Source organism: Micromys minutus, assembly GCF_963924665.1.
Source record: "Micromys minutus genome assembly, chromosome: 25".
Taxonomy (NCBI): Eukaryota; Metazoa; Chordata; class Mammalia; order Rodentia; family Muridae; genus Micromys; species Micromys minutus.
Window position 1 is genome coordinate 39,420,644 of NC_137960.1, and position 21,237 is coordinate 39,441,880.

The window sequence follows — 21,237 nt, forward strand, 5'->3', positions numbered from 1 at the left end:
GAGGGAGAGAGGGAGGGAGAGAGGGAGGGAGGGAGGGAGGGAGAGAGGGAGGGAGGGAGGGAGAGAGAGAGGAAGGGAGGGAGGGAGGGAGGGAGAGAGGGAGGGAGAGAGGGAGGGAGGGAGGGAGGGAGGGAGAGAGGGAGGGAGGGAGAGAGGGAGGGAGGGAGGGAGAGAGAGAGGGAGGGAGGGAGGGAGGGAGGGAGGGAGAGAGGGAGGGAGGGAGGGAGGGAGGGAGAGAGGGAGGGAGGGAGGGAGGGAGGGAGAGAGGGAGGGAGGGAGGGAGGGAGGGAGGGAGAGAGGGAGGGAGGGAAGGAAAGAGGGAGGGAAGGAGGGAGGGAGAGAGAGAGGGAGGGAGGGAGGGAGGGAGAGAGAGAAGGAAAGAGGGAAAGAGGGAGGGAGGGAGAGAGGGAGGGAGAGAAGGAGGGAGGGAGGGAGAGAAGGAAATAGGGAGGGAGGGAGGGAGAGAGGGAGGGAGGGAGGGAGGGAGAGAGGGAGGGAGGGAGAGAGGGAAAGAGGGAGGGAGGGAGGGAAGGAGGGAGAGAGGGAGGGAGGGAGGGAGGGAGGGAGAGAGAGAGGGAGGGAGGGAGGGAGGGAGAGAGGGAGGGAGGGAGGGAGGGAGAGAGGGAGGGAGGAAGAGAGTACAAAGTCTAACGAAGTACCAAGCATGGCCCAGGCTACTGAGGGTTTTGGAATGAGGCTGAGTAAACACCAACTGGAAGGGGTTGCATTTGTGTTGACTGAGCCCTGCCCTCTTCTCCCCAGGAGGTAGACTCCCTACGAAGAAGTCAAGTTCTCCCTGAGGACTGTGCTGGCCAGGTGGGTCAGTTTATTACACTCAGTCCACCGGAAGCTCGTGTTGCCTGCAGAAGTCTTGTCCATCGAGACAGACCCATGCAGGCACATTTGAGGGCTGTAATTTCACTCTGTGTAATGGTCTTCCTAAGGGGCATTTTTTTTCTAAAGTTTTTTTTTTTAAGTTGTCTCTGTTATGTGTTATTGGGGCATTGTTATTTAGCAGAATTTTGTGGGCATGGCTTCTTTCTTTCTTTTTTTAAGACATCAGGTAGAAGACATTTCAAAGATGAAATGACATTTGGTTGGGGGGGGGGGTCAAGGAAAAGCCAGTGTGGAATCCCTCCGTTGCTAGCCTGACCTCATTCTGCGTCCTTTCTGACAGATTGCCGAGCTCAGCCATGACATGATTATGGAGATCACAGCTCTGAGGGCCCAGCTCACAGACCTGGAGGAGGAGAATCGAAACCTGAAAATCCAGATTAGAAAAGAGGTGCAGGAAGAGTACGGAGAATTGGTGCAGGCTTTGTTTATGACCTGCTTACACATAAAGGTAAGACTCACCTGTGCCTTGGAAAGCCCATAGCTGCACACGGAGGGCCCCGGGCGGGATGCACTTTGAGGTGCCGAGTGATTCTTGAGCCCAAAATTTTAAGCTAGAAGGTTTTTGTTTTGTTGTGGGTTTTGTTTTGTTAAATTGTGGTCTTGTTAGGTAGCCCTGGCTGCCCTGGAATTTGTTCCGTAGCCCATAACAACCTCAAAGTCAAAACCGATGGGCTCGGCCTCCCTTCTGCTGGGATTATAGACGTGCACCACACCCGGCCAACCGGAAGCCTTGGCTACTGAGAGAGCTAGCAGCAGGGTGTCATTATTTTATCTTGTTCTATTTACATTTGTGTGTGTTTGTGTGTTCTGTTAGTGTGCGCATGTCATAGCACACAGGTGGAAATCAGTTCTTTCCTCCCACCAATGTCTACCACTGCTCTTTCCCTTAAGTGAGACACCCAAATGAGTAAGCAAAAAACCCCTCTGCCCGAGGGAACAGCTGCCCGAGAGCTTGATGGTTTGGAAACTGAACTAGTTTTCACAGATCTCCTTGACCCTCAAAATGCCCTTCTGCCTTTCTCCCACATTAGGGAGCTACCAACCTTCAACTATGGAGTTCCTCAAAAGAGAAATTGTTACATCATTGTGGAAGCTAGTCACTGTATAAGACTGTTTGGGCATCAGGGAGACAGATGTCCTGTACCTAACAGGACCATCGGGAGCTTGGGCACCCCACCCTAGGGTTTCAGCACACACCTGCAATGCCCCACTCCATAGCTTTCTTCCCCAGCCCACTTCTGCATTACTCAGTACTCTTTAGAGCCAGCCCCACTTAATCTCTTACCTTCCACCCTCTTAGAGACAGCCCTACTCGATACTGTATCTCCCTCCCTTCCCTGGGAATTCCAGAACAGACCCTAGTGTTGTATTATTAACAGGAGCTCCCACTCAATGCTCTGTCTTTACCTTCCAGGGAGTATTAGAGATTTCTTCTTATTGCAAAATATAAAAGCATACAAATCTTTAAAAAAAGAACAGATTCAAAACGAACTGAGCCTAGAGCTACAGGAAAAGTCAGAAGCCAACCTTTCCAAAGTAAACATGTAGGCATAAGAAGATAAGGTGAACTCTTCTCCCAGACTGAAGGAGTTCTACCAACCCCCTCCCCTCATAAGTAGGGAATCTCTGTCCAAGTCCTTGGTCCCAAGGTAATGGCAATATTCCCATTGGTAACCAATTGGCCAGGCTTCCTGCCATAGTTTCTAACTGGGCACTGTCCTCCTGCCTTTCTCTCCGAGGAAGTGGCTCGGAGTTGGAAAGATGTCCGTACGCCCTTTTCTCAGCCCTGGGACTCTAAGCATCTTAGTCTGCTGAGGCTGCCGCAAGGAAATGACATAGACTGAGGAGTTAAGGCACGGTTTATTTTCTCACAGTTCTAGAAGCCAGGTCAGCGCTGAGGGTACGCGAACATGGTGTGCCCTATGGGTTGTCCCCTTGCTAGTGGACCAGAGCTGCCTCCTCTCTGCAGCGAGAAAGAGAAAGATGGCCCTCTCTGCTCTTACAGGGCACAGTCTCCCTGGGATCAAAACCCACTCCTATGAAAAGCTCGCATGTCTTCAGACATTTAAGGTTGACTCCGAGAGTTTGGGAGGAGCCACGATTCAGCTCTCAGCCCTGAGTCTGCAGTACTAACTTACATAAGCGTCCTGTGACATCATTAGCCATTAGCCACAGCCACTCGGGACAGAACGTCTCATCCCCAGGTTCCCGCTGGAGCCTAAGGAGGCAGCCAACCCATTGTCTTCCTCCACTTATCCTTATTTAATGAAATTCCTCCGTGGTGCCTCATCAGCCGTAAGGACTCATCAGATTCTGCATCAACCTGGGAGCCGTAAAGCCACCTTTACCAACTAACCTGATTTAACCAGTAGATTTCCTGTCACCTCCCATGACTGCCCACTGTCCTGGCTCAGTGTACCAGACGGTGTTGACAAATAAGGCATGTTCTAGAACCTGTGGGTGAACCAAAGCTGGAGCCCCTCTGGCTAAGGGCCTCGAATGTGCCTGCCTTGTAATCCCCATGAAGAAAACTGTCTGGGAGGAGGGCGTTTCAGGCTTGCCCTCCACACCACTTCTTGACCTGAGTCTGCAATTTTCAGGAGAAGCTGGACGAGAACCAGTTTAATTTGATCCAGAAAGTGTGTGAGCTCATCGGGGAAGTGAGAGCCGAAGGGACTGCCAATGTGAAGCAGCTAAAGAAAGCCTGGGGCTCTGCCAGGCCTGAGGGAGAAACAAAAGAGAACGCAGCCAGAGTACCAGCCGAAGTACGTAAACCCACGCTGCCTTCCTTCCTAGTTCCCAAGCCCACCACTGACCCATTTAGAATTCCAAAGGGGTTAGACATTTTAAAAGGGGTCCTGGGGTGGGCTCCACATGGTAATGTGTTTTTCTGGAAGCCATGTTTCTGGTGTTAGGAAAAGGAGCGTGGCCTGTTCTAAAAGTAGGCCTTCTTGGCAGGAGCAGCTGTGTGCCTTGGAGCGGGACGACGGCTGCGCCTTGGCTGCTCTCCTGTGCAAAGCGCGCAGCCTGGGCCGCTGGCGCCTGGCTGTACAGCAGGCCCACCTCAGAGGTCAGCTGAGCAGGGCAGAGAAGGTAAGTGTGAAAGAGAGGCTCCTCCCACACGCGCGCGCGTACACACCACACACACACACACACACACACACACACACACACACACACACACACACACACACACGGTGCTTCTGCAGCTGCAACCCTGGTGGCAGGTGGCAGGCCCAGCCTCGCATAAGAATCTGGCAATTGGCAATTGATCTCCACCCTGCCTCCCCCAGGGAATAGGCAACCTTTGAGTGTTGGGAGAAACAGAAAACAGACAGGTGCGACCAGCCATGGAGATGAAAGAAAGGTGCTTAAGGATGGTGAAGAGACAGAAGGGAGGTGTTGATTAAAGGTTTGAGGCTGCTAGCTTTGGATTTTGTCTTTGATAATCCGAGGGAAATGAAGTAAGAACGTGGTAAGAGGAAAGTCTGCTTTAAATGTGTTGGACACAAAGCACTTGTTGGTGTTGGTTGGAGAAGCTGCACTTTCCTGGGGTCTGGATTTACTCTGATCTGCTGGGCTTTCCATAACCAGATTCACACGACACAGGCAATGACTATCAAGAGCCCCGCTCCATAGGCAGAAAGAAGGGCCCTCGAGTGAGGTCTTAGCCAAGGCTTCAGATCAAAACCACAAAAAAAAAAAAAAAAAAAAAAAAAGAAGAAGAAGCTCACTTCCTCTCCCCCTGTTTGCAATGCGCAGGAATCTATTCACAGTAAGAAGGAATGCCTGAGAATCAAGTTAATGGCAGAGCAAGAAGTGGCTTTGCTTCATCAACAGCTCCTGGCTGCAAGGCAAGCCCTGAGCAAGGCTCAGACTGACAACAGGCAGCTATGTCGACAGAATGAGACCCAGGTACCTACAGCCCCAGAGGTAGGCAGCCCGGTGTGGTTATGGAAGGAACACGGTGGCAACTGCAACAGTCACCAGGGCTTCGAAAGAGACTCGGGACAAAGGATAACTGGGGTGCGCATCAGCACCTCCCTCCCAGCATCTCAAGTAGCCTGTCCAGAGCAGCTCTCAGCACTCCCCGTCCTCCCCAAGCCCTCCAGCCACTGAGCCTCCCTCCCCTGCCCCCAGCTTCTTCATTGCTTATGTAACCCAGCCATTTTGGCTACCTCCTCTCTCGCTCTCTTGGCTACCTGGCTCTCTCTTGGTCCCCTCGATTTGCTCCATCTTTCTTTGCTTCCCCTCTCAGTCTTCCTCACCCTTCTCTCATGACTTGGTTCAGTCTACTGGCCATGTCTAGTCTACGACTTTCTCTCCCTGCTCTGGACTCTTCCAGATGCCTCCAGATGTCCTCTCCCCCGTATCTACAATAAAAAAACAAACAAACGAAAAAAAAAACCAAAAAAGTCTCCTCAACCATACTGAGGAGTGACCATCTCCTCATTTCCATTCAGCTGGGAAATAAACAAATCCCAAACAGACACTACATTGTTCCTCCTCTTCCTCCTCTCCTTCTTCTCCCCTCCTCCTCTTTTTCCCCCATGTTTACTTTTTGTCGTTGTTATGGAGACAGGGTTGTAGCCCAGGCTGGCTCACATCATGCTCAGCTCCATTTTTCTTTTTCTTTCTTTCTTTTCTTTAAAGATTTATTTATTTATTTAATGTATATGAGTACACTGTAGCTGTCTTCAGACATACCAGAAGAGGACATCAGTTCTCATTACAGATGGCTGTGAGCCACCATGTGGTTGCTGGGATTTGAACTCAGGACCTCTGGGAGAGCTGTCAGTGCTCTTAATTGCTGAGCCATCTCTCCAGCCCTCCACTTTTCTTTCCTTAACATTCCAAAATCTGATTTCCCCAGACACATTTTGAAAACGAAGACAGCCCAAGTCAGAAGCACCCTTCATCACTAACTTCATTTCTATGAAGAGTCCTTGCTGCCTCAGAGGCAAGGGGGAGCTGGAGACTCACTGCTGGTCTCCACGAGAAAGACTTTATGGCAATGCACATACAGCTTGTACTCAATATGAGCATTTGGTGGACAGTTAATTAGTATGAACATCATCATCCTGCGTTTAATTCTGAGAAATTCGTTTCCCACCTGATAATACTCTGTAGGGGCATTAGCACACCCTGGATCTCATTACAGTTCGTTGTGAGTTCTGATCCCTTTGATGCCTTGGGGTTCATAGTAGAAATGCCAGTCCAGAGAGTACCAGGTGAGGCAAGATCCTAGACCCTGCTTACCAGACCAGGACCAAATAGTCAGGCTACTGTCCCTAGAGCCCAAGAACAGCACAGGTAGCCATGCTGAGATGGCGCTATGTCACCTAGCTTCAATTGCCTCTGTTGCCTGCTGCTGACTCCTTTTTTTCTTGTCTTGGCCCTCCCTTGCTGCAGGCTCAGCTGCTGAGGGAGTTGGAGTACAGAGTGACTCAGGACTCTGTCACTCGGCAGCAGCTGGATAGCATAAAAACATCTGGCATGGAGAAGCTCCTAAAAGACGTGGAGCAAAAAGAACAAAGACTGCAGCTCCTAACAGAAGAGGCCCAGCGGGCTTCGAAACAAGGCCAGCTGCAGCAGAAGAAGATGGATAGAGACCTGAGGCAGGTGAGGGCTGCTGAGCCTGACCCAGCAGGCCCGAGGGGCCAGCTCTCCCCGTGGGATGTCTGTCCCCAGGACTCTCTGCTTCCCTTGCAGCACTCTACTCTGAGAGTTCTAGGCACACCTGGAAATGGTTCTCCATATTCCACCCTGGGGCAACTGCTTAAGCAAGAGTGTTCCAGGCCCAAAGTCCTAGTGTCTTAACCTTTGAACTAGGGTCTTTTAGAGAACTGTGAGCTATAATCTGGAAGAGCAGCAAGTATATGAAAGCTATAATCAGAGACTTTTATTCCAGCGTGTCTAGAAATACAGAATCAAACATGAAAAGCAAAAGTGGATTTCGGACATAATTTTTATAACTATACCCCCTGGGAAAGTAAAAAGGGGTTATTATAATTCATGTATGGATTAATTCAACCTCAATAAGCAAACTACAGAAGGTAATTCAATAAAACCAAACACAGAAGGTGATTTACACATTTCCATGGGTGGATAAAGCCCTAAATTCATTCACTAGAGATAATAACAGACAGAAAAGCAATTTGAAAATTAAATTGGACTGTTATTGGTCAAGGGTTTCAAGGGCTCTAGAAGTTCTGTGAAGAGAATTAAATTGAATTGAGGGCGTGCTGAATAAAATACTTTCAAGGAAATGGAGAGAGGAGATGAGCTGTTGCAGAGTAAAGGGAAAATAGAATTTCACACCTATGAACTGGGCATGGTGACTCATGTCTGTGATCCCAGACTTGAGGGTTGCCATGGGTTTGAAGTCAATCTACGCTACAAAGAGAAAACACCTACAAAATATTGTATCTTTCCAGCCTCGATGGACTCACTGAGTCTTACAGGGGAGCTGCATGGCACTCTCTTATGCATGACACTCTCTTATTGGCATGTTTTGTTTCTATCAGAAGGCCCCCTGCTATATAATAATCTCAGAAGGTGCAGGACTCCATGGAGCCTGCTTCAGACAGGCTTTTGGTGATAGATACCCTTTTAGGTAACTCGGGAAGTCACATCAGCCCAGGAAGCTACTTTTTCTCCCAAAGCTAGGGGAAAAAAAAACAAATCCAGATATTAACCTTATATAATGACCATTAACTAAAATCCTGCTGCCTGGTTCTTTGTTCCATCAGCCGCTGACTATGAAGAAGTGGTAATAGTGCCCATATTTTTCAAATGTGCTCATATAGAACTAGTTACCTGTGTTATATTTTCCAATTGCTTTGACAAAATACCTAACAAGAGCAGCTTAAGGGAGGAAGGGTTTTGGCTCACAGCTTGAGGGGATACAGTCTATGGCTCACAGTTTGAAGGAATATAGTCTATTGGCACACAGTTTTAAGATACAGTCCATTGGCTCACAGTTTGGGGATACAGTCCTTTGGCTCACAGTTTAAGGGGATATTGTCCCCTGGTTCACAGTTTTAGGGAATATAATCCATTGGCTCACAGTTTGGGAGGATATTGTTCATCAGGGAAGAGAAGGCAAAGATGCAGAAGTCTAAGACTGCTGGTAACATCACACACCTCTGCCTACCAGGAAGCAGAGAAGAGATGGGAAATAGAGCCAGACTATAAAACTTGACCTACTTCCTCCATTTCGGCTCTACTGTCTTAAATTTCCACAGCCTTGTAAAACACAATCAGGGAACCAAGTGTTTTAACATGATAACTATGTAGTAAGACATTTCACATTCAAACTATAATCATACACCAATTATTATTTTAGTTATCACTGCTGCTTAGTTGTTATTTATTTAATGGCAGCAATTCTGATGCAATTAAAATGAATATTTAGAGATTTTTCTGAGTGAAGACACATGTCCATCAAAACTGCTAGCCCTTGCTAACTTACTTTTCTCCCTCTCTGATAGCCCTTGTGCCTATGAGCTTCTCCACCCCAGGTGAAAGCAAAAGGCCACCAAGCACGGGGCCATGGAGAGCAGAAGCTTCTTCAGCTTGTCCTGAAGCTCCACTTCCATGGGTGACTAATGACTGGCTGGCTTGAGAGAAAACCCTGTCTGTTCACTATGCCTAGAAAGGCCACTTAGAGCTTAGGTTTTGGAATCATACCCTGAGCTATAACTGTGGCTGGGTGACTTTGATACTTTTCATGATCTTTCTTCCTAGGTTGTGAGGGAAGATTAGATAACTCATGTAGTGTGTTGGCCTAATGCTGCTTATATTCTAAGGCTAATTTCGGGTCTCCAAGACTGGTGCCCTAGAAAGGAGTCTGCACTTAAGAGACAGAATGGCCCTGCCCCCAGTTAACTGTGATTGGTGAATAAAGATGCCGACAGCCAATAGCTGGGCAGAGGAGATATAGGCGGGGCTCAGGTTTGAAGGGCTTGGGAGAAGCCACCATGGGATAGAAGTGTGCTGGGGAGGAGAAAGGAGAGCTGCCATGGGTTAACTGAGCCATAACAGCACGTGACCATGTGGGCTGGCCAGTTGGAGCTAAGAGCAGCCCAGAGGAAATAGTAAGCAATAACTTGGGCTATGGATAGGAAGGTAGATTCTAACAGAATGGGGGGTAGGCAGCTGTCCAGCTACTGTGTGCCAGGCATATTTGAAAACATAAAGACTGTGTGTGTCTTTCATCCAGGAACATAAATGGTCTAAGGTGGGTAGAAACCCTCATGCTGAGATAATTAATAATTCAACTACATGCTCAATCCCAGAATAGGGACAGATATAGCTATTTGTTATTGGGGGATTAGGGTCTGTGGTTGTGATAAACCCCATTAGGCCCATTAGTGCAGACAAACCTCAGAAACAGACAGGTAGACAGGACTCAATGACATTGCACACAAGGCGGTCCTTAGTAAACATGCCTCTGTCCTACTTCTCAGACTCACTGAACCCAACTTGGCTCAGAAATATGTGCTATGCCTCTTCTAGCTCCCACCCCAGAGCGTGAGGTCCCCGCACACATGCCTAGCGTTCACAGGACTGTGGGCTTGGTTTATATCACAGCGGCCCTCTATCCTGGAGCGCCGATGAGCTGCTGAGATCTAAAGTACATTTGGAAGAACCCCTACACGCGAGAGTCGGCTCGTGGCCTGGCAAATGCTACATTGAGGGAGTGGTCCTTTGCTCAACATGGGGAGGGCCTCCCCAGCTGTGATGCAGATCTGGACAAAAGGTCTCCCGTGGGTCCCTTGTGCAAATGCTGGGAACCAGGCTCTAACTTCCTTCTGTTCACCCAATAGAAAGGAAAAATGTTAAAAGCACTGGATAAAGGTGCTCACCCCCCAGTTTGATGACCGGAGTTTGATCACTGGAGCCACATGGGTTGAAGGAAAAAAACAGTTCCCACAGTTGTCCTCTGACTCCCACAGGCACTGTGGCATGCAGGTGCCCAGACACAGATGCACGGGCACTCAGACACAAGTAAATAAATAGATAAATGGAGTTGTAAATGAGCGCACATGGTTTGGCCCTCTGCTGTTCCGTTCACTGAAGTCGTTCATTCTGGTCTGAATTGAACGCATCCAGGATTCTGAAGACTGTTCATCCTGGTGTGGCCGTGGGCCTATACTCTCCCTCAAAAGTCACCTGGGAACCAAGGAACTAAAGAAAGCACCACACAGCACGTCTGTTCCCTGCCCTCTCTCCTCAGATGAGAAGCCGGCTTGCTCAGGAGCGCAGTGTGAAGCTGGAGGCCTTCCGACGTGTGCAGGAGCTACAGAGTCAGCTTCGTGACTCCCAGCAGCCCTCTGTCCTCATGAGCTCCCCAGTCGGTGAGCATGCCTTCCTCTGGCTGAATCACCCAGTCTTGGGGATATGAGTTGGGGGGGGTCTCCATGATTCTAAGACTGGATAACAACTCAAGGCAAGGGAGGTTGTGAGTTCTCTGTGATTGTGGACTGAATGAATGACATGCGGGGTTAAAAACCCCATCTCTGGTTTGCACTAGCTTTCCTACTTAGTTCAATCAGTCACCGCTGGTTAGAGAGGTGTGGAAGACGCCCCCCAAAGAACCTGAACTGTTTCATGCTTTGTCAGACCATCTCAGTGATTTGAGGCACCACCAGCCACTTTTCTAAGATTCACAGAGGACATCATGATTGTTGGGTGCTGGGAGCTCAGGGTCCCTGTGAAGACAGCCACCAGAGTAGTTTCATGGACAGTGTAGACAGTGGGCAGCAGGAACGTCAGAGCCCAGAACTGGCTTCCTCCCCTGTGCGATGAGTACTGATCAACCCCAGACTGGTAACCGTGCTTGGGCTGTCACTGGGACCAGTCAGGCTCTTCCTTTCTGACCCGGACACAGACTGGCTGAATGTGTGGGCTTTTGAGGGAGACCAGACTCCGGTGACTGCTAGCTGTATGACTGAGTAGCTTAATTGACTCCCCACAGGAAAACGTTCTGCGCATTAAATGGAATAACATACATCCGACACTTAGGACAGTCTTTTGTCAGTAAGTGTACAAGATGGGCCCTACAGTTTCATACACACACTTAGTTCTTTATCCGTGTTTCCTGTGGCTGCTCACTGACATGAGTAAGCTGAGGAAACACAGTCTTCAGAACCTTGTTAAGAACACAGCTGCACTTGCTGGTGAAAGCCACAGGCCCTGCCTCTCTGCTTGCCTCACCTTTGAGGTAGGCTTTGGTGTCCCTGCCCCAGCCTTACTGTCACTGCTCTGCCTGCCCCAAGACAGACAGTCCCGTTGTAACCACAGCTGCCAAGCAATTCTCCATGCCTCAGCTATGGGACTTTTCTGTCTTCTCCCTCTGCGTCTCTCCTACAAGTCCCGGCTAAGTAATGTCTCCTTGAGGGCTGCCATCGGGACCTTTAGTGTCTACGAATTCACGGAGAAGAGTCAGAATGAGTAGGTTTCTAAAAGTCAAGGACCCTCCTTGAGATTGAGGGAAGGGCCTCTCTAGAAGAGAAAAAAGTTACTCTAGGCATCAGGCCTAGCAGATCCCCTCTCCATGTTGTAGAGGGAGTTCTGTAGCTGGGTCTGTGCCACCCAACATGCAGGCAAAAAAACCCCAAAGAATTAGATCTTTAAATTACACTTTATTCATGGGACCAGCAATTTGAGAAGAAAGCGAATTAATACGTTAAAAAACTGTCTTCTGTTTCACTACATCCAGCTTGGGGGTGGAGCAGTTAATTATTGCAGAGTCCCCCTTGTCCCTCTGGTCAGGTGGCCATTGTCTCCTCTCTGTCTGTAGGAGGCAGGGTCACAGACACGAAGGCCACTGAGACTTGCCTACCTTGATTGAAGGTTAACTCAGAACAAGCAAACCATTGGCGATGTGTACCTGCAGATTTCCTTCCCGCAGAATGGAAGACAAATGTGCTCAGAGGCAGGAAGAACAGGGACAGGTGTACAAATCTGGCATCCTTTTCTGACTCACAGCCTAGCTGTTTCACCTGTGTGCACTACGTACACGCCCCTCTTCAAACCATTTCCCTAGCAACCTCAGATCTCTCAGGACTACACAGGCAGTAATGGCTCTCTGCCCATAAAAACAATCAAATATTAACAGTTTCTATTCGAGTGTATTCTCAATATATTCTGGTAGGAGACAGAAAGGCCGATTCGCCCTCAGCTAAGTTAGGACGCATGCACCATGCCAAGGCTAGTTGTGCCCTTAAAGTGAACTTTGAAAGCGATTACCCCGTTTGTTTATCACCATATGCTTAGGCAACATAGTGTGCATGTGATGACGAGGTGCATGATGGGAAGGGTTGATGATGAGGTACATGATGGGAAGGGTTGATGATGAGGTACATGATGGGAAGGGTTGATGATGAGGTGCATGATGGGAAGGGTTGATGAGGAGGTGCATAGTGGGAAGGGTTATTTATAGTAGGAAAACATGATGATATGACCTAATCTGTGGGCACAATAGAGACCCATTCTCTATGCTGCTGGATAACCACCCTCCTCCCTCTCTTGAGCCCTAAAAGGAAGATCTCCCTCTGGGACCCCCCCATCCCCGCCACCCACAAACAGTGACTAGTGGCCTCACTCCTGTGGCCATGTCTCTCTTGGCCGTGTCCCTCTTTCTGTTGTGCTTTGAATAAAGCTGTCTTTTTACTTTTGCAAGTCTGTATCACCCCCGATTTCAAACCTTGAAAAAGAAAAAAGAGCCCAGGAGCCTGGATGTGCCTGGCCTGGCCTTGGCTCCCACAATAGGGGTGCATGGTTTGGCTGCCTGAGGGGGTGGGTGGGGGTAGTCCCCACAGTGCAAATGAACCTTTAGGGGTGGAGCTTAGCTGTGGAGTTTAGCTGTGAATCCCAGGTAGTCAGGATTCCCTTATTTGGCTTCCTAGTCCTATTGGTCAAAGACTTTAAAACAGACTCAGAAAGGTGAAGGAACATTTTGTTCCAATTTGAGAGGAAAATAGCCACAGTGAGGATACGCAGTCAGGCTCAGCAACAGGTGTGAGGAAGGCAAGGGAGAAGGGAGGGCGGCCTTTAGAGCTGAGGTCCAAGGAAGCAGGCATTTTCAGTGACAAAGGTCAGCAAGCTGCTACAGGCAGGACCGTCTCAGCTGGCATTCAGGGAAAGAGTGAGAATGCCAGGAGTATTCGTGAAGCATGTAGGATTTTGGTCAATAGCCAAAAAAGAGGATTAAAAAGAAGGAAAAGCAGTTTTATAGTTAGAAAAGCAGACAGGCTTAGTGCAAGGACCTGCACAGGAGATTTGGGGGCGGGGCATACAGCAGTATATCTCTCTGTATGTCAGTCATCAATGTGATTGACAGGGATCATTCATCTTTTACTTTGGGGGAAGCATAGTGCAGCATGCCTCTGAATGTCAGTCCTCTCTTCTTAAGGGGAAAGTATTCCTCCTGTCTACTTAACCAGAGTGGTCACACTGTCCTTTTCCTTCTTGGGCTGTCCCATTTGGCAGGATCCCGTCTACTCTACCTTCTCAGGAGTCTCGCACAATCCTCTGCCTGATTCCTTTCTCCACACTGGTATTTCCTGTCGGTTGAGGGTTCTGGATGACAGTTCTTAAGGGCGTATCACCCAGAAGGGATCTTGTAACTAACAATTATGTATTGATCATGTGTGTGTGTCAAGATCATAAAATCTACTAAAATAGAAGCCTTCCTTGAATCTGGGTTTGATGGCTTATGTCTATATCCCTGGCCCGTAGCCCCAGAGCACAGGCTGTGCCTGCACTGAAGGCAGGAAGGATTGAGTTTGATGTCAGATCCATCTTCACACACACAATCACAATCATACACATATACACTAACAACAAAAGCCAAGCAATGTTGATGATAAACCACCTCCCTTGGCCACACACAGTCTCCCTGCTCATAGCCACGTGTCTTTCAAGAATTCATGCAGCTACTCTCTCAACTCACTTTTCTTAATTTACTCCGCAGCCCACCTCTAGTAAGGAGAGGGAGACAGGGTCCCACAGAGATTTAAAATGAACTGGCTGTGAATTTGACCAGTCTAGAGATAGCTTTCTAATTGGTTGTTGTATGAAACAGGATGAAGCCTGGCCATGAGCTGCCAGTCTCAGTATGTGACTTCTACTTCATGAGCCAAAATGGCTGCTTAAACTTTCCAACCAATAGGAAACAAGAAAACTGCAAGAGTTCTCTGCTCTCTTAAAGGTACTTCCTGGAAGCTACTCAGGACCCTTCGGGGCATTTCTCATTAGCTGACATTTAGTCCAGAAGACTGGGCTATGTAGCGTTTACTGAAGGACACTAAATGTCTCACAAGAAGCTGGGGACTCTAAGTAAAGGTCCCTTACATTTAGGAACCAAGTATAGTTCTCACCAACCACTTGCTTTTTAATCGCTACCTCTCACAGGGTCCCCATGTCTCTAAGTGCATGGGCATTACTGAATCTCACTACCTCCTTCTGCAGAGTTTGAATCATAATCGCATACTCCTGGCTGCCTTTCCCGTTCCTTTTCATTGCCCGTGACTCCTGGGGTAGTCCATGGCTTTCATCTCTAGTTCTAGTCCTTCCTCCCAGAGCCATTCAGAGCTGGGCCTTACTCTTGCCACATTGTTCTCAGTGACAAAAGCCTTAGATCCTGTGGCTTTGATCACTGTTTGTCAAGTCTACAAAACTTTGTGTAGACCAGTACATCCAGTGACTCCTGGATGCCTTTGCTTTGGAGTCTCTGGGTCACAAGTTCAACAGGTAAATCAGGACCCAGCTTCAACTCCTCCACTCTGACTCTTCGGGAGCAAGGTGCTGTCTCAGCAAAGGGGATTCCAAATATCCAGTTGACTTGGGCCGGACTCCGAGTGCCATTCTTCCTTACCTGGGAACCTGGTCAATTGATGGACCAGTTCTTCTACTCACTCTTCATCTCAGAGACCAAGTCTCCCACCATCGCCTTTTTCCTTGATCACGTCATCCCCGGGCAAACATGTGCACACATGCATGCATGCACGCGTGCGCGCGCGCGCACACACACACACACACAAACATCAAAAGTTTGACGTGCTCAGTTGAATTAAATGCTAAATTTAAGTTCTAATAAAACTTTACATTAAATCTGGTTCTCTACATTGCAACAGCAGATCTACTTTGATTTATATTTTACTTTACAGGGCTTAGATCTCAGACCCACTACTCCCCAAATTCTGCTTCAACATTATCCAGATACTCCCACCATCATTTTTCAAAGACTCATCTTATGGGCAGGAATGTGACAAGAAGGATTCCAAGACCAAAGACTGTGAGTAATTATAAGCTTGACTATTTGCAGGAAACAACTAAAAAAAAAAAAAAAAAAATTGAACCTGGTGTTATGAGTCTAGGGTGACCTCAAACTTACATTAGAACGATTCTATATTATAACATTACCTAGATAGTTTGGGTCTGTTTTACATAGTGCTAGTGTTAAAATAAGCCCAAGGGCATCTTCTGGATTACAGCTCACTCAATGGCTCTGGAAATCAGTACCAGAGCCTTGTTGTATTCTCTTTGAGTTTCTTTTTGAATCATCTACAATAATTAATTACCAGTATCAGTTCCCTTACCTAAGTTTCTCCTGCCCCCATCTCATTCATTCATTCATTCAATTGATGTGGTATGCATGTGTCGTATATATCTCCCTGCATGTTCTGGCACACATATGTGGAGGTCAGGGGACAAATGGAAGTGCCAGTTTTCTCTCCACTATGTGGATCCTGGAAATGAAACTCAGACCATCAAGCTCGGCAGGAAGCTAGCTGCAGAGCCTTCTCATGGTTCCCAACTTTTCCTGGTGTTGTCCTGACTGAAAGTGTGACTCTGCAGCTGTCGGTCTGCTTTTGGATAGAAGTTCATTGCAGCATCGAAAACATATAGTTAAAAAAATCCAAAAAGAAGGTGGGAGCCAATGAGGCCTTCCCAGATCAGGGCCGTGTTACTGTGGTTACCATCACTCCATCCCTCAGCATCTACGTGATCATCCTTCCCTAAAATGTGAAATTCTAATGGCGTTGTCCTTCAGTGTCCACAGGAACCCCATGGTACCAAAATCCATGGCTACTTAAGTCTGCTACATAAATAATAGGGCAATTGCATGTTGAATGGAAAAACAAATAAAAAGGAAAGCCCATGACTGGTCCTATGTATGGTGGGAGAGAAAGTTTATTATAAATCTGTAGGAGAGCACAGGCAGAGACGTCTGGACGAGTTCAGAGTGGTCCTGACCCTAAGCCACGTGGGAGAGGGGGGAAGGGAGAATGGAGGAGGGTGGGAACAACAGCTGAGAAACCCAAAAGAGCAGACAAAAGGGACAGGTAAACAAAATGGTTGAAGTTTTAAGGGAAAGGCAGCTGGAGGAAGGGCAGCCCAGCCCTGGGCTACAGAAGTTTAGAGTAGGGGATAGGGTATTCCAGCCATATCCTGTAAGAGCTAGGCTGAGGGATGCTGGGAGAACCTGGTGGCCAGGCTTCAATGTGGTAAATGGGCACCTCAGCCATTGATTTAGGTTTGAAACCTAACACACATGATTGCACACAATGTCCCATATGCCTTAAATTACCTCTTGACTACTTCTAATATTTCAGCAATGTAAATAGTTGTTACATCAATTAGGGAATGCTGACAGGAAAAAAATCTATACATGCTGTACAAATTCGATCATTTTCAAATATTTTTGATCTGTACTTGGTTGAGTCCATGAATAGAACATGAAGAAAAATCAGTATGTTCGTTTTAGTAAAAGAGACAAAAAGATCACTTTCTGTGTGGAGAAAAACAAGGCAGTTCATGATTTGGTCTGTCTGCACGTCACTTCTGAGAACTCTGAGTACTCTGGGGGTGCTGGTGGTCACGGCCCTTGTGGGTGAAGAGGCTAAGTAGCTATGTGGTTAGACGGAGACGGCACTGTGTGTGAAACACCTAGCCGGGCAATGGAGTAGGGCTAATCATTTGTTGGCTATTAGCAAATAAACCCTACTAAGATACAAAAATAAGCTAGTAAATAAACTAGAACAAAGCCTACTGTAAAGTGTCTTGTGGTTTCATGAGCCTGGGTAGAACAGGAGTCCCGGGCAGGAAACATGAAGGCACATGGGGCAGGAGTCGAGCCACTTCAAGCCTCTCTGTGGTGCGACTTCCTATGCTACGAGTAGAAGATTGACAGGAAAACATTGACTGATGGAAATGTACATGTGACTGTGATATATTCACAAATGATTCCTCAAAAAAAAAAAAAAAAAAAAAAGGTACAGTTCTGACCCAAAAGATAGAATACTAAATAGTGTTTAGGTTGCCCTAGGCCAACAGGTCTTTTCTCTGGAATTACCTTCTCATGGACAGATTCATTCTTGACCTGTTCCCTTTATGACACGAAGGCCCACAAAAGGCCACCTCCAGACAGAGCCGGTGATGCTAGTCTCAGGGGCAGCAGCTCCCTTTGCTATGTTATGAGACTCCTTTGTTGCCTTAAAAAAAAAAAAAAAAACCAAAACAAAACCCAATACACCTTGTCATTACAGGTACCCATTAAGCACAACAGAAAATCTGACGATAATTCTCTACCCAGTGTAGCAGAAAATGTTCAACTTACAGCCTTTCAAGCCCAAACAGCACCATCTGAGATATCATTCAGACCTGAAAGGTAGTGTGTGTGTGTGTGTGTGTGTGTGCGTGTGTTTGTGTGTGATTTCCACATGCATTTAGATAAATAATGACCCTAGCCCTACCAAATTTTCTGCCCAGTTTTTCTTCCTAGTGTTGGCAGCAGATCCTAAAGGACTGAGATGAACTCATCTTGAGTGTCCCTCCCACATGAAGCCAGCTTTGGTCCCAGATCTGAGCATTCAGGTTTTGGCTTGCAATCTACAGGTTGTTTCTGGCAACTGGCTGCCCAGCAGCCGCTGTTTGAGTTTTGAGTAACAGGTAGGTAGAATGGGCCATGACAGTAGGCCTTGGCGCTGCCCTGCTTGACAAAGAAATGAAGACCCAGGACTGGAAAACTGGCTCATCAGTTAGAAGTGATGGCTCCTCCAGGGACCCCTGTGCAGTTCCTGCTTCTACCTGTAACTCTAGTTCCAAGGAATCTGATGTTCTGTGGGTACAGGGCATGCATGTGGCACACACACATAATTGCAAGCAAGCATCCATATAATACAAAAATAAATAAATCTTTTAAAAAATATGCTATTGAAAATAAGTGAAAACTGTTATAGTTCAATAAAGATTCATCCAAACAAATTTCATAAACCTATCATCCTTTTTCTTCATTTCTTGTAAATGCTGAAACACCTTACTTTATTGTCTTTTTTAAAAATAAGATTTTATGTGTATGAGTGTTTCTGCATGTATGCATGCATGAGGCCCACATTTGTACCTAGTTCCAGAAAAGTCAACAGACTCCCTGGGACTGGAGTTGCACATGACTGACAGTCGCCATGTGTGTCCTCTGCAAGGGCAAGGGTTCTTAACCACTGAGCCAAGACTCTAGCCCACGTTAGGAAAGTCTTAACTGAATTCCTTTTCTTGTACAGACTAGAAAATCTATCTTGGGTAAAAGAAAAAAAGACAAATGGATCCAAATACACCAAAGAAACATTTGTATCCACAAGTTTACACATTGTAGTTTGGGTCGAAAATGTCTCCCAAAGGTTCACTGTGTTAGTGAGATTTTTGTCAAGTTTCCATATGTGAGTCATCTGGGACGAGGGACAAGCAACTGAGAACTGCCTCCATTAGATTAGCCTATGGCCATATCTATAGGGCATATGATTAATGACTGATGTAGAAGCCACCAGTCCACTGTGGGCAGTGCCATCCCCTACAGAGGTGGTCCTAGATTATTATAAGAAAGCATCCTGAGCAAGCCATGGAGAATTAGCTAGTAATCTGGCCTAGGTGTCCCTCTAGGATAGTTTGTATCCTGTAAACCAAATAAATGGTCTCTTCCCCATGTATTTTAGTCAATGTTTTAACAAAGCAATGGAAAGGCAAACTCTAAGACAGCCTCTCTAGGGAACTGAAGTGAAGGCTACCTATTTACTACTCTGTCAAAAACAAATAAAAATTAGAATTGACTATTTTGCACAGACTTTGAAGGAGGTGTGGCTTAAATGGGATGGACTGGGTGATCCAGTAGCAGCTACTTGAAGGCAGCACAGCATCCCAGTCAGCAACTTGCACTTTGCAAACTTAACTGTGAAAATCAGGACAAAGAGTAACAGAAAGAATACATTTAGATAGTTTGTAGCGATATCACTGAAAGTGTTCGCTACTGCAAAGAAGGGTGTAGTTGCTGAGATTAGCATCAGTAAAAAAGAAGCTACTCGGCCAGTCTTATATCTGGATACCCATAGTCACTGGGAAGTAGAACTCTAGTAAGATTAAGATTAGGAGATGTGTCTTTGTGGAGCATGCCACCATGCTTCCTACCATAATAATTGACTGGCATCCTGAAACTGCAAGCAAGACCCAATGAAATGTTTTCCTTTGTGAGGGTTACTGTGGCCATGGTGTCCTTTCACAGCCATATGAATAGTGACTAAGACAGTGGTGGGGCTGAGGCAGGACCGTGAGTTCCAAATGCCACCCTTCTTACCGCTCCATAGCAACACAAGCTCCCTTTGGCAATCAAGACTAGTAAAGGCATGTGAACATGTGTGTAGTACATGTGAAAGCCACAAGAGACCAGAGCCACTGGAGTTGGAGCTGCAGGCAGCTGTGAGTCCTGTCTAAGAGAAGCAAGTACCTGTAACCACCGGCCATCTCTCCAGCCTCTGCCAATTGGATTAATTTGCATGAGCCCAGGTAGCGATTGTCTGAGGTCTATGTCACTGAAGCTATTGCAGTATCCCTAGTTATAGCATCTTCTGCAAAATCATACCTCCAGCTCTATAGGCAGAAGAAATGGGAGAGGCCACTCACGTCAACCCCTTGAGATACTCAAGGCTACATTCTCTAACTTAGAACATGTGGTGGTGTCTCTTGACAACTGTCAAACCAGCACTCGGGGAGCTCCTGTACCTTCCAGTTAGGCCAGCAACTTTCTGGTAAAGAGCGTGTTAGCTTCATGGATCTGAGATTACCTCAATATTTCCTTTGCTATTAAACGGATTCCTTGCTTAGCAGTAATGCTATGTAGGGCTGGGGAATGGCTCAGTGTGTAAAGTACTTGCAGTACAAGAGCAGGACCTAGTTTAGATCCTTAGCACTCACATAAAAGTAACATGTGACGGTGCCCACCAGTAATCCTAGTCTGAAGGGAGGAGGAGACAGGAAGGTCCCAGGGACTCACTCATTAACCAGCCCAGCCAATCAGTGAAGGCCCAGGTTCCACGAGAGACTCTCTCCAAAAATAAAGAACAATTGAAAAAGATATTTGAGATCAACCTCTGGCCTCCATTCGTAGAGATAAACATGTATGCATGCGCGCGCGCGCACGCGCGCACACACACACACACACACACACACACACACACACACACACACAACACAGCAGTACTATGGGAATGCCATTATGATTAAGTGTGATGTGAAACAACACAGTGACCATGGCAACTCTTATAAAGAAAAGCATTTAACTGGGGGCAGTTTACAGTTTCAGAGGTTTAGTCCATTGCCACTATAAAATGGAGTGTGGCAGCGTGCAGACAGCCTTGGTGCTGGAGAAGGAGCTGAGAGTTCTATATCTGGATCCACAGGCAGCTAGAAGAGGTCTCAAAGCCCATCCCTAGTGACACACTTCCCCCAACAAGGTCACACTCTCCAATCCCTTTAAACAGTGCCAATAAACCAAGCATTCAAATCTGTGAGCCCACTGGGGCCCTTAAACCACCACAATGATGAATAAAGCAACCATGAGTACATGAATTAGATGGTAGTGCTGGCAGGTGTGTTTTGAGCGAGGGAGGCAATCCTTACACACAATACATACTTGTGTTAGTGAAGATGAATCTCTGATTCCTTCTTAAAGATATGGCAAACTCCAGGCCAGTGAGCTGGGGAGATGGCTTAGTGAGTAGAATATTTACCATAGAAACGTGAAGAGACCACCAGAACCCACATCAGCCAGGTGCAATAGTGCATATCTAATTCCAGTTCTCCTAAGGTGAAATGGGATGAGAAACCTCCAGGTAAGTTATGTCAAAGATGGGCTAGACCATACCTTGACTGGGACTACTTACTGTCTTATGCATAACCCTACTTAGACCCAAACCTCATGTCAAGATCCCCCCCCCAAAGATGGCCTTTGTGGGGCAGGTATCTTCCTTTCTCCATGTGGCCACAATGAATACATCTCCTTTT

The 21,237-nt window shown here is 47.1% G+C and overlaps 1 protein-coding gene across 1 annotated transcript in view; it reads left to right on the forward strand.

Moving 5' to 3' along the window:
• Positions 1 to 18,116, forward strand: part of LOC308437146 (uncharacterized protein) — a gene marked incomplete at its 5' end in the record, with an annotated part of 152,625 nt that extends 134,509 nt beyond the window's left edge. Inside the window, 10 exons of the mRNA XM_080938202.1 lie at positions 763 to 816; positions 1,178 to 1,345; positions 3,498 to 3,650; positions 3,856 to 3,990; positions 4,660 to 4,812; positions 6,310 to 6,519; positions 10,139 to 10,259; positions 15,075 to 15,202; positions 17,457 to 17,578; positions 17,680 to 18,116. Of these exons, the coding sequence (XP_080794328.1) occupies positions 763 to 816; positions 1,178 to 1,345; positions 3,498 to 3,650; positions 3,856 to 3,990; positions 4,660 to 4,812; positions 6,310 to 6,519; positions 10,139 to 10,259; positions 15,075 to 15,202; positions 17,457 to 17,578; positions 17,680 to 17,692 (1,257 nt within the window). The 3' untranslated portion in view covers positions 17,693 to 18,116. The remainder of the gene's footprint in view (positions 1 to 762; positions 817 to 1,177; positions 1,346 to 3,497; positions 3,651 to 3,855; positions 3,991 to 4,659; positions 4,813 to 6,309; positions 6,520 to 10,138; positions 10,260 to 15,074; positions 15,203 to 17,456; positions 17,579 to 17,679) is intronic.
• Between the last annotated feature and the right edge of the window lie 3,121 nt (positions 18,117 to 21,237).